The 12,699-nt window shown below is 34.8% G+C and overlaps 1 protein-coding gene across 2 annotated transcripts; it reads left to right on the plus strand.

Annotated features, from left to right (window-relative positions):
- The first annotated feature begins 277 nt into the window (after positions 1–277).
- On the plus strand, positions 278–5,460 carry LOC127807183 (auxin efflux carrier component 6). Of its 2 annotated transcripts, none has more exons than XM_052344844.1 (8): positions 278–838; positions 1,345–1,704; positions 1,824–2,083; positions 3,734–3,944; positions 4,090–4,175; positions 4,313–4,486; positions 4,588–4,664; positions 4,973–5,460. In XM_052344844.1, exons 1-7 carry the CDS (start codon positions 393–395, stop codon positions 4,626–4,628), a joined length of 1,578 nt encoding a protein of 525 aa, XP_052200804.1. In that variant the 5' UTR covers positions 278–392; the 3' UTR covers positions 4,629–4,664; positions 4,973–5,460. The 2 variants fall into 2 exon arrangements, with proteins under 2 accessions (XP_052200804.1, XP_052200803.1); XM_052344843.1 differs by having other exon boundaries at positions 279–838; positions 4,329–4,486; positions 4,973–5,458.
- Positions 5,461–12,699: the final 7,239 nt, after the last annotated feature.

Genomic DNA, 12,699 nt, shown 5'->3' on the forward strand with positions numbered 1-12,699 from the left:
AGAGATAGAAATTAATTAGGAGAGGGATTGGACCATGGCTATAAAGTCTTCGTCTTCTCAATTTGTATATATCTGTCGATGCTCTTAATTTACATTTCAATAGATATCTTTGAAATGAAAATCTGTACAATTTTTAGAACGTGAAGAATATATACAAGGTATATATGTACTACTAATTTAGTAACATCTCTCTGGAAATTTATATTATTTAATTGGCTTAAAGAAAAAAAAGAAAAGAAAAAATATGCACCAATCTTGTCCCTAATCTAAGTTTCTATATAAACTGCTCCATGCTTCCCAGTCTCACCCTCTTCCATTAAAATTAACCCCCACGAACCAATTAACGAGCTGCTGAGCTGACACAGAGAGAGAGAGAGAGAGAGAGAGAGACGATGATAAGCGCAGATGATTTCTACAAGGTGATGTGCGCAATGGTGCCGCTGTACTTCGCAATGCTGGTCGCCTACGCGTCGGTGAAGTGGTGGAAGATCTTCACGCCGGAGCAGTGCTCAGGCATCAACCGCTTCGTCGCCGTCTTCGCCGTGCCGGTGCTCTCCTTCCACTTCATCTCCCAGAACAACCCCTATCAGATGGACACCAAGTTCATCTTCGCCGACACTCTCTCCAAGCTCTTCGTCTTCCTTTCCCTCTCTATCTGGTCCATCTTCTTCAACACCCGCGCCGGCGCCGGCGCCGGCCTCGACTGGCTCATCACCCTCTTCTCCGTCGCCACCCTCCCCAACACCCTCGTCATGGGAATCCCTCTGCTCAACGCCATGTATGGCCACTTCACCCAGTCCCTCATGGTCCAGCTCGTCGTCCTTCAATGCATCATCTGGTACATATATAATACTTACTCAGGCACCCACATATATCATTATTCATTCACATTGCCAAGGTTTTGAGTTCGAGTTTATTACAAAGTAGGGAGATATAGAATCGTGGATATATTGAAGACATGCTAGCTTTAAATTTTCTCCTCTCCGTCAATATCAGCTTTATTCCCATGTCTAATCAGCCAATCTTTTTGAGAGCCAGCTGAAAAGTTTGAAAAAAATGAAGAGAACACACATCCATCCAAATGTTTTGTACGTAAAGTAAGTTGAATTTTAGTCATATATATATTGGCTGGAATAATTTAACCTAATTAGTTAATCTACATATAAAAACTCGATCTTTAATTTTGGAGATGGAATATTAATTCAAGATTGATTGAACAAACCCAACTTATTTCGGATATATATTAATATCTTAATTTTTTTATCAGAATAAATAACAGAAACAATTTAACTTGAGTAGTTGCATTGCACACACATATAATAAATTTTGTGATTTTTCATGCAGGTATACATTGTTGCTATTCCTCTTTGAATATAGGGCGGCTACCATTCTGATCCAAACCCAGTTCCCCGGCCATGCGGCCGCCGCCATTTCCAAATTCGAGATCGACGGCGACGTGATATCGCTGGACGGCCGAGACCCGCTTTTAACGGAGTCCGAAATTGACGGCGCCGGCCGTATCCGCGTCCGCATCAGACGGTCCGTATCGTCCGCCCCGGATTCCGGGCTGTCGTCGTCCATCGGAATCACTCCCCGAGCCTCCAACCTCTCCGGCGCCGAGGTCTATTCCATCAACACCCCGGCGCAGCCCCACGACTTCCTCCACCCCAATGCCGACATCAACTTCGGCGAACTAGCCTTCGGGTACGACTAGATAACTTCTCAAATTCAAATATAAATAAAAGGAGGTCTATCAATGCACACGTAATAGTTCTTTTGGAGAAATTATTTTGTGTGTAATGTATACAATTTGATCCCAACAGCTACCGCTCAGCCAGTCCCCGGCTGTCCGGGTACGCCTCGTCGGACGCGTACTCGCTTCAGCCGACGCCGCGGGCCTCCAACTTCAATGAAATGGACACGATCACCGCGGGGAGCACCCCAATGTGGGTGAGGTCACCGGTAGCCGGCGGAAGGGTGTTCCGGCAGGCATCGCCGGCGGTGAGGATGGTGTGGGAATCCCCTGGAAAATGCCAAGGCGGTGGAGACAGACATGGATACAGCTGCAAAGATGCTGTCGGAGGTACGAAACGTATTGTCACCTTAGTCTTCCTGTCACTGTCGACCTCTGTGTACCCTTAGGGTTTTTTCACGTCTGCATGTACATTATGTCCATCGAAATTACAGAATCCAAACTCGTTTTGTCCTGCAATATGCTCTCCTGACCAAACCCTGATCTGCTCTTGGCTCGTGACCACATTGAAAGTGAAAAGTGAAAACAGCTTCTCTCAGAAGTTGCAGCTTTGTTGTCAATAACCCACAACACAAAAGTAACAAATTTCGTCATTAGTGTACAAAATTTTTCGTTTTTCGAGAATGGTAGTAGAGTCATCGTGTTTATACGTTCCTTAATATTCAGCTTTACTATTTCTATCAGAATTTGTCATAAAACAATCTCTAAATATATGTAAGTATGTTATCAAAAGTCTCTTTCAAGATGGATCGATTCATTATATATGCTTACCGTATGCATAGACGTCTTGGCTTTCGTTCTGCTTCCTCTTTCTCCAATTATTCCCTCTTTGCCATCTTCTGCTTTGTTTTAGAATCGCTACAATTAGCAGAACCAACAAGAAAAAGAAGAAAAAATCTATGGCATTTTTGTGAATCCAATTATAGTACTGTTCTTTCATATCTCTGTGCCAACACATTAAAAGTTGTGCCTATCTGCTCTTATTTTACTTCATTTTCTTTTCATGTTTTTAGTAAGAAAAACTCAAGATTTCGAGCTGTTGATTAATTTGCTAATTAATGGTTGACAAACTAACTAAAATTTTATTTTCTGGGACATTACTTGTAGACAAGAGTATAGGACATACATTGTAGTATTTTTATAACTATAAACTATTTTAACGGAAATTTTCTAATTTTCAATTATCAATAAATTATATGATTAATTTTATTATATATTAAATTATATACAAAATCAATTAGGAATGATTTTTTTTTCTATGTTTTTACTAGTGGGATTTATTTATAGATATGGATGCTCGAGTACACGGTATGAATCTATATACCTATGTCGGGATACCACTAATTCAATCCACCTCAAAGTCAAACTCTTCATTGATAGGTAAAATCATTACTTAAAAGCACGTGTGTCTTTGTGGGTAGAATAGTGGAATGAAAAAAAATAGTATTTTTATATTAAAATATTAATAAAATAATGATAATATACAGTATAGATTCCTTTAATAAATATAATAATTTTTATTTATCTATTTTATTTTTTATACAATTAATTTTTTATTTGTGCAATTTTATACAGCATGTTTGGTATATATCATAACGCGCAAGCGCATAATCTGATAGCCTCATTATTCCATTTGTTGTCCACCAAATCTAATTCTATTTATTACCTTAATTTGCTCTCTGCTTCGTGGACAGACGGGGAAATGAAATGTAGAAAGCATGCTTGGTGGCCCCCCCGGCCATTGATGGATTAATTGAAAATGACATCAACTGTTTAATTTGGTGGAATATATGAAACAAATCATTCATTAATTTCCATCATCAAAACAGAGTAAAAAAGAAAAACACTAATAAAAAAGTACCTTTTTTTTTTTTCAATCGTACATGTTCTTAATCTTCTGTTGACTATTTTATATGATTTTTGTATTTTAGATTTTATGGCTAATGAACTGTGATTGAATCTTGATGAATGGATCCGCAGAGAAAGATCTGAGCTTCAGAGACTGCTCAAAATTCCCGGAGCATGACGTAGAAGTAGCAGATCCAAAGGAGGCAGCAGGATCCAAACAGGAGATGCCCAATGCCGTCGTCATGCTAAGACTCATACTGGTCATGGTCGGAAGAAAACTTTCTCGCAATCCAAACACCTATTCCAGCGTCTTAGGCCTTCTCTGGTCTCTCATCTCATTCAAGTAAGCTTTATCTATCTATCTATATATATTATATCTGGCTACTTTTATTTCTCCCCGGTACTGTGATCAGTCCTTTAATTATATAGATGTTGGGTTACTTCTGTTTAATGAATCAATCTGCATGGTTCTTTGAATTGTGGAGCAGATGGAACGTTGGGGTTCCCAGTTTGGTTAAGTATTCTATAAAGATTATTTCAGATGCAGGCCTTGGCATGGCCATGTTCAGCTTAGGTATGCGTTCATCATTTTATATTTTCTTGTAACTTATATAATATTCAAGTGTCTTCCATTAAAGTTTTTATGGCCCGTTTCTCTATTTTTTTATCAGTTGCATATTTGTTTTATTCTATCTACTCTCCTTCTAAAAGAAAGAGAAAATTGTAGGATTATTCATGGCCCTTCAGCCGCGGATAATTGCTTGTGGCACAAAAATGGCGTCCATAGGGATGGTAATCCGGTTTCTCGGCGGTCCGGTGCTCATGTCCGCCGCCTCGTTCGCTGTTGGACTAAGAGGAGATCGGCTGCACACCGCCATAGTACAGGTTTGAACCTTCATCTTCATTGAAATTTCACAAGTGAAAACATTGATCAAATTTTTACTTAGCCAAAAAAGGAGAAACATTGATCAAAACTGTCTTTTCAGGCAGCTCTTCCCCAGGGAATTGTACCATTTGTCTTTGCTAGGGAATATGGGCTGCATCCAGACATCTTAAGCACTGGGTAATTCTAATACGCATCTCATAACCTCTAGTATATATTTAAACCACTAATTTCGTGTTTGTGGGTCAATGGGGCCGGTAGTGATATAAACAGAAAATTTCAATCCACATTCCTACATGGTTGTAAAGTTTACTTGTGGAGTCTTGGAGTATACTTTTGAGTGTGTTTGGGCTTAGCTTAAATTTTGATTTAAGGGAGCTTATAAGCTGTTTTAAGAGTTTAAAATTTTGATTTCAAGTGGATGCACGTTTGGCTGACTTGGTGTTACATGAATACTTAAACACTATCTCTTTGCTCTCTTTCTGCAGGGTTATATTTGGCATGTTGGTGTCCCTGCCGGTGACCCTCGTCTACTACATACTGCTAGGCCTGTAAAGAGAATTAATTAATCAATGTGGAGCCTCAAGTTGTACACATCCATTGCGTGCAGCTGATGAGATATATATATATATATGGACTCTGATGATTCACGGTGTCAGGCCCTTCAATTCAACTTGAGGCTTTGGAAAGACCAAAGATAGCCCCAAAAGTAGGACTTAAATTCTATGTATAGAATGGTGGTGGCCGAAAGGGAGATGGGCCGCGATGATGGCTAGCCATCATTAAGTTAGGAGACTAGCTACTTTCGTTGTTTGTTGTGAGGAAGAAAGTTACTGCACACCAAATGTTTATTATTTTGACTGATCGAAAGAAGAAAAGGTAGCATCATTAGTTCCATCTCTTGTCTTGCTTTTCTTCCTAGCTAGCTCCTATGGTGCGCCATTCTTTCTCTCTGTCGTTTTGGTTTTGGAAACAATCATTTTCGTAAAGTGGCATTGCTTTCTCGAAGTTCTTTGATACACATATATATATTTATATGTATGTATGTATACATATAAGAAACAAAGATCATATTGCCTTAGAACTGAAGCTTGATTCCCAACTTTCTTTGTCGTCGCCAAAGAATGGGCACATTTCATGTCAATGCAATCATATATGCATGTTGCTCATCATATAGTGTCAAGAAAAGGTTGGCAATTCTAAACAAAATTTGGGATACTTATAATGTGCACATGAATTAATAATTTAACATATTATTTGGTTATGTTCCGCATTTACCTTTAAAAAGAGCCCAAGTAGTAGTCTAGTGAAGTTCAATTAATTATCACACTAACAAACATGCATGAGACACCGTATCTGACTCAACCCATAATTTTGGACATAGCCAACAATATTTATAGCACGGGAGAAGTGGGCAAATGGACCGACCATCGGCAACACACACTAACGAAAAAAAGGCAATATGCTAACCACTCAACCAACATACATCCATATATTATTATTTCATGAAAGAGATATATTGCATCAATGCTTCTTAGATCAAAATGGAACAACGTACCGTCTCCTTCTACATTCATTCATTGCACCCAATAACAAATTAATTAAATATTTCTAAACAAATATATATTGTGGATTTCCTTAAGATGTTTGGTGGCAAATCCCACACAAAATCTATTATTTTAGTGGGTTTTGACAAATGGAGTGGAAGCATAATAATGTGTCTATTTTGATCAGTATCTACACACACACACACACGCGTGCACACACAAATATCCAAATCTCTACCTCCAATCAAAATTGGTCAGTTCCAACCATGTGACTTTAAAATGGATAAAGATAAAATTATATTAAAATAATATTAAAATATTTTTTAGACGAAAAAATAAAATGATTAAGATAGTCTGAAAATTATTTTAAAATTTTTATCAAATTATTTGTTAAATTTTTTAGAATGCACTAGAGGATATATGTATTATTTTTTTATTCTATAAAGTTCAAGATATGTTTATTTAGAGTAAGAAGAGATAAGTATATCTAAAAAATACTAGATAAGAAGTCACATGATTTTTTTTTCATGGGTCGTCAAATAATTTTAACAAACATATTAAAAAAGATAAAAATTTAAAATGCTTTTCATATTTTAATATTTTTAATTTATATTTTAATTAACAAACAATATCTAAATAAATATTTCCATCAATCTCCGTTTCACAATATTGTGGATGGACAATGTTTGGTTGTGTATTTAAAAATTAGAATTTTAATCTTAAAGCTAGACAATAAAAAAGGCGCATTTAATAAAATAACTTAAAAAGTAAGAGGATTTTTTATTTTCTATTTTTTCTAAGCAAAACCAAAAGGTCAAAAATGAAAATAAATTAGCATAACCATCCAACACTCTGGGCCGAAAATGAAAATGTTTGAGTCCAGCCAAACAGGGCCCAAGACGAGTTTCCCAAGCTCTGAGACCCAAAACATTATAGAGTAGCCTTCTTCGGTGAATAATAGTATATTATCCTCCTTGTTATTATTAAACACTTAATGAGGTCAAAATGGTAATTGCATCGCACGGCCACCATTTATTTTTATCAATTAGTTGGGTCAATTAATTTTTGTTTCCTTATTAATTATTGATTTTTTTAGTTTTCAAATTTAATCATTTACAAACTATAATTAGGTACATGATTAAGTTTAAAAAATATGAAATAAGAAATAATTAGTACATTAATAGAGTGTTAATTATTTAAGTTTCAAAGGTATTGTTGAATTGGTATAAAATTAAAAATTTAAATGTAAAAATAATAATTTTTAAAATTTATGGTAAAATTCATCATAATTTAGTAATTTTTAAAAATTAATTATTTAAGCTTTTGTGTGCTAGCTTATTTTTATTTTATTTTTTTGTTTTAGATTTTTGATTTTGGTTAGTTAGAATTAATTATAAAGTTTAATATATATTCACATGATTATAAAGGCATGAATTGTTTGAATGCATTGATTGATTCTACATAAGATGAATGGTTGGAAAGATGCATCTCTAGTAGACATTACAACATATATAATTTTCAAGGAAAAAAATATTATGTGTAATTAACATTATTAGAAGTTAATGTTAATATAATTTTTTGACTAAAATAAATTTATATTGTTTTTGATTTCTAAATAATATTAGATGTCTCAAACTTTTTATACAAGACAGGACTAGTGTCCCCAGATAGGACTAGTCAGAGATGTAATACATATCTCTTATCTTGATCAATCAAATCAATAAATATTTCAAGATTCGAATTAAGAAAATATTCGATCAAATTTATCATATTTATGGTGTCATAATATTCTACATAATCTTCAACTAATATTTGAGAAGATCACAAAATCTCAAGAACTTGGTGATGATTATTTTGTCTGATTGACTTAAACCACGTCTATAAAAAAAAAAAAAAACAAGAACATTACAAGTAAAATAATTCAACTAATCTTTACTTACTACATATTATCTATTAGTATTACGAATTTGACTCTCGAAAGTTAAATTAAACAATCCAATCTCATCTCCTTATACAAATACTTACATTGAGATAGATTTAAACGATCAATCTCAACCATTATCATTTTTATATAAACTTTCTAACCTCGAAGTTCTTGATTGATCATAAGATAAATAGTATTTTTTTTTTTACCAATTTGTTTATTTTTCCTGGAGTGTTAGGGAAAAAGAATGTCCAATTAAATTGTATAAAATGAAAGCATTTGTTTGGATACTTGTTTTGCTAAACTTAAAGTTAGGAAAGCAAGAAATAATTTTAAGGATAAAGAAGTTTAAAAAAAATAAATGGCTAAGGATGCATCGTATTTAAAGCCCCATTGCTAAAGAACCTAATTTATATCATTAGTATTTTGGTAGGTTCCAAGTTTTGTACTTACATTTATGGACGACGAAATAATCCAAAGAGTGAGAAATTAATTTACTATCTCTATGGCCTCATCAACAATTATGTGTTATGTGTGTTAAAGGAAGTCAATATGAGGTCGCCATATGTTTTTATTTATGAGTATCATGTGTTCATTAGATCTCCAAAATCCATCTCTAACCTTAGATTTGACTTGATTTAGATTTGGATCAATTGTTGGCATGGAAGACTCAAACAGACCTAGTCTACTCTTTTAGATTTAGTTAACTAGAAATCTCTTTAATATACCATATCAATGGAGAATTTCTCTAATATATTATCTAACTACTCAAGAATCTCAGTCCAATAGCCAAATTATGCTCCGGATGTCGTTTCATGCCATTTATAAATAGAAATAAACTCCTAGAGGTATAAACATGCTAATAAAAGCCTACTATGTATTTGCTTAACTTTTTCTACTGACTTGAGCATCGAGGTTCCCCCTAGAGACAAAAGCCTCATCCTTACAAGTTCTCAATTCAAGACAAGACCTAGGTGATTGGTCTAATATCATCAGTTGACGCCTAGAGTGGGGTTGATTGCTTTCTCTTGCCTACTAAGTACTCTTTTTGAAGTTCAATTCTCTTTGACCATAGCAATTAGAAGAAAACCCTCATGAGTTGCCACTAGAGAAATATAACAACTCTGATCCAAGTTAGGGCAACCCACCTGAGGGTGGAGCAGGAATGGGTCATTGCCTAGAGAACTTGCCACCATATTTAAATCATCTTACAGAGCTAGAAGGACAAGTACAACACCTAATTGAGCTACTCGTTCATTTTTTAAGACAACAATATCACAAGAAGGAATGCCAAGAAGAACTAAACAATGACAAAGATAAGCGTTGAGAGGAGCATTGTTCGGGTTGAGGTGAGTAGTGATAGGCCTAGGATGAGCAACGATTGACCTAGAATGAGCAACATGAGCACCAAGTTGAGTAGCGCTCAGCTTGATATGAGCAACGCAAATACTGAGATGAGCATTGGGAAAATAAGGAATCTCGTTGAAATGAGTAGTGCTCACTAAGAAGAGTAAGAGAACAGACACTTGAAACACAAAAAAAGGAAACAACATCACTCTCATGGAGACTACACCAACTTGACTCATACCCGGACGGGTGAAACCTTGTAAGAAAAGTGGTTAAGTCTCTTACAAAAAGAGATTGATGAGATGAAGAAAAGAAATGAAAAACCTCAAGCTTTCGATTCAAGCTAGCCTTTGAGTTGGGAGATTACAACAACAATCCTCCCAGAACATCTTCATATCCCAGCTATAGAACTCTTATGGAGGCATCACTAACCCAACTGAGCACCCTGACATCATTACCTCCCACATCATGGTTCAAGTTGCCTCATATGCTATGTGGTGTTGAGTTTTCCTCACTACATTGTAAGGACATGCTTGCACATGGTACTTGAGCCTAGCTCATCATCTAATCACCAGCTTTGAGTAACTAAGAAATAAGTTTTTAGCTCACTTTGATCCCCTTCAAAGACATAAAAAATCTGCTATAGCGTTGGTTAACCTACAACAAAGCTTAAGGGAGTCCTTAAAAGATTTTATAGCCCACTTCAACATGGAAGCATTGAAAATTGAGGATTTTGATTAGAGTATTGCCATGGTGGTTTTCTAGAATGCTTTGAGAGTTAGCCTCTTCACTAAGATATTAGTTCAAATGATGGCAAAACTATCCCAAGAGGAAGGAGGGGTGAATTGAGATATGTATAAATTTTTCTTTTTTCTTAACACTGATTAATGAAAGAGAGCCAGGTTTCAAAATATATGATTTATGTTTCGAAATAAATATTTTTGGTTAAGCAAGTTTCAAATTATACAATATATGTTTCGAAATATATGTTTATGTCTTTTCTTATTTTGAAATCTATAGCTTGTATTTCGAAATAATGGTTTTTTCAAAGATAATTTCCTTAAGAAAAAATATACCAGAAATGCATGAGATCAATGATATATGTATATATATGCTTATACTAAGAGAAAATTCTTTTTAATCTTTGATGATGATTCTTTTGAAAGTTTGAGCAATGAACAATAACAAGCAAAATAATAAATTAAGTGCACATGAGATTTATAGTGGTTTGGTACCCAGTCTAGTTCACTACCTTCAAGTTTTCCCATTTGAAGGATTTTTCAATCTCAATCACTTTCACTAATGAAAACGACAAGAGTTTTACCAAGATTCACCCTAAAACCTTTGCATACAATGAGTTTTGAGACTAAACTCAAACCTTACGACATATGATAAAGTAAATGAAATTTAAGTTTATAGCCCAATAAATAAAAGCCTTACCAAAGGTTGCACAAATCTCTTGAGGTAAGGAGAACTATGAGTAAATTATTTTCTTAATCAAGCTTGCTTTTCCTTTAAACATTTAATGCACATTCAATGAGGGCCTAGAGCTTTGAGAGCACATTAAATGTTCTTTTGTAATCTTTCTATTGTTGTCTTCATTTTCAAATGCCTGCCATTTATATGAAGATATAAAATTTGGTCGTTTCTAGCTGATAGAGACAAGATTTCACGAAATTTTAAGACAAGTTTCGAAACGCAACTAATCATGTTTTGAAATACCCCAATTTACACTAAGGTTTCAAAACATATACCACATATTTCGAAACATCTGACCATTACAACTAGTCTGCAAACAGGAAAAGCATTTAATGGTAGACAAGGGGTCTCTCAACTACCACAAATGCAATGATTAACTTTTTAAATTTGAATTAGCTTTCACCAAAATGGAATAAAGAGATTGAATTACATTTAGACACAATACAAAAAAAATTCACACAAACATGAAACATAATCAAGTTTCGAAACTAAGAAAACATTTGAAAACATAATCAAGTTTCGAAACATATATGTAAACATGTGAGGTTTCGAAACATAGATAACAAGTTTTGAAACATGAAACATAATCTTTAGATTTTTCAAATGTTTGAATTTTTGAACAAAAAACTTTCATGGATGTTTCAAAATCAAAAAAGCTTATTTCGAAACATCAAAACAACATATTTGATTTTTAATTCTAATTTTAGTTTTTCATCAAACACATTTTCTTATTAATCAAAAAATATGTCACAACATAAGACACCCCCATACTTTTATTAAAATCCTCAATCAAGCCACCAAATACTATGTTGAGGAGATGATGTTGGTAAAGAGAGAGTACCCCAAAAAGTAATAGAAAAAGAAGGTTATTGAGCAGGTGACTGACGATAAGCATGGAAAGCAACAAGAGTGGTTTAGTCCTAGAAGGAGTCTAGCTTAGTTTACACCCCTCAACACACTAGAAGCTAAGATCCTAATGGCTATTAAAGATAAGGATTATCGAAAGAGGCCAAAGTCGATGAAAGGTCCTCCCAACAAAAGAAATAAGGAGAAGAATTGTTGATTCTATCCAACCATAGGCACGATACTAAGCAATATCACCAGCTAAGAGAAGAGATTCAAGAACTCTTCAATAGAGGTTTCCTTAAGAGTTTCATGGCAAAGTAGAAGGTCTATCATAAGGTGAAATACTACAATGAAAAGAGCCCAAACTGCATGTTTAACTAATTCAAAGAATGGAGCCATACTAGAGCTTTGCCTCAAAGACAGAGTGAGTAACCCAAAAAAGAGACTCAGCTTAGTCTTCCACACTTTTGCAACTAGGACCATGCTAGGAAAAAATGTAAGAGCCAACTTCATCTTTGATCGATCTTCGGTATCAAAAGTTCCTTACAAAGTGAGATCATTTCTTTCTCAAATGATGATTTATCGAGCCATCCGAACTACAATTAGCCCTTAGTCATCATGGCGAAACTTGAAAAATGAGACCTCAAAAGGATCTTCATTGACTCGCATAGCTCTTCTGAAATCTTTTATCGAAGAGTCTTCTTTGGTATGGGATACAAGATGGAGGAACTAAAGCTATCTTGAGTTCCCCTTATTAGCTTTGATGGATATGTAGTCTATTCAAATGGGATGATCTAGCTTTCACTAATGGTAGGAAGAGGTTTTCAAATTGCCTAGTTTGTGTTGGGTATTTTGATAGCATACCTCTCCTCAACTTATAACTTGATCTTGGGGAGATTCAAGCTTAATTCTTTGCAAGTGATACCAAACCCCTTTCACACGATAATGAAGTTCCCAACCCCCAATGGTATTGGTGAGGTCAAGGTGATCAAAATTATGCTTAGGAGTGCTATGTGGCTTTCCTTAAAACCATTGTGAGTGTTAAGCAAAGGCTCTAAAAAATAGAAAAAGA

This window comes from Diospyros lotus, chromosome 8, assembly GCF_014633365.1.
Source record: "Diospyros lotus cultivar Yz01 chromosome 8, ASM1463336v1, whole genome shotgun sequence".
Taxonomy (NCBI): domain Eukaryota; kingdom Viridiplantae; phylum Streptophyta; class Magnoliopsida; order Ericales; family Ebenaceae; genus Diospyros; species Diospyros lotus.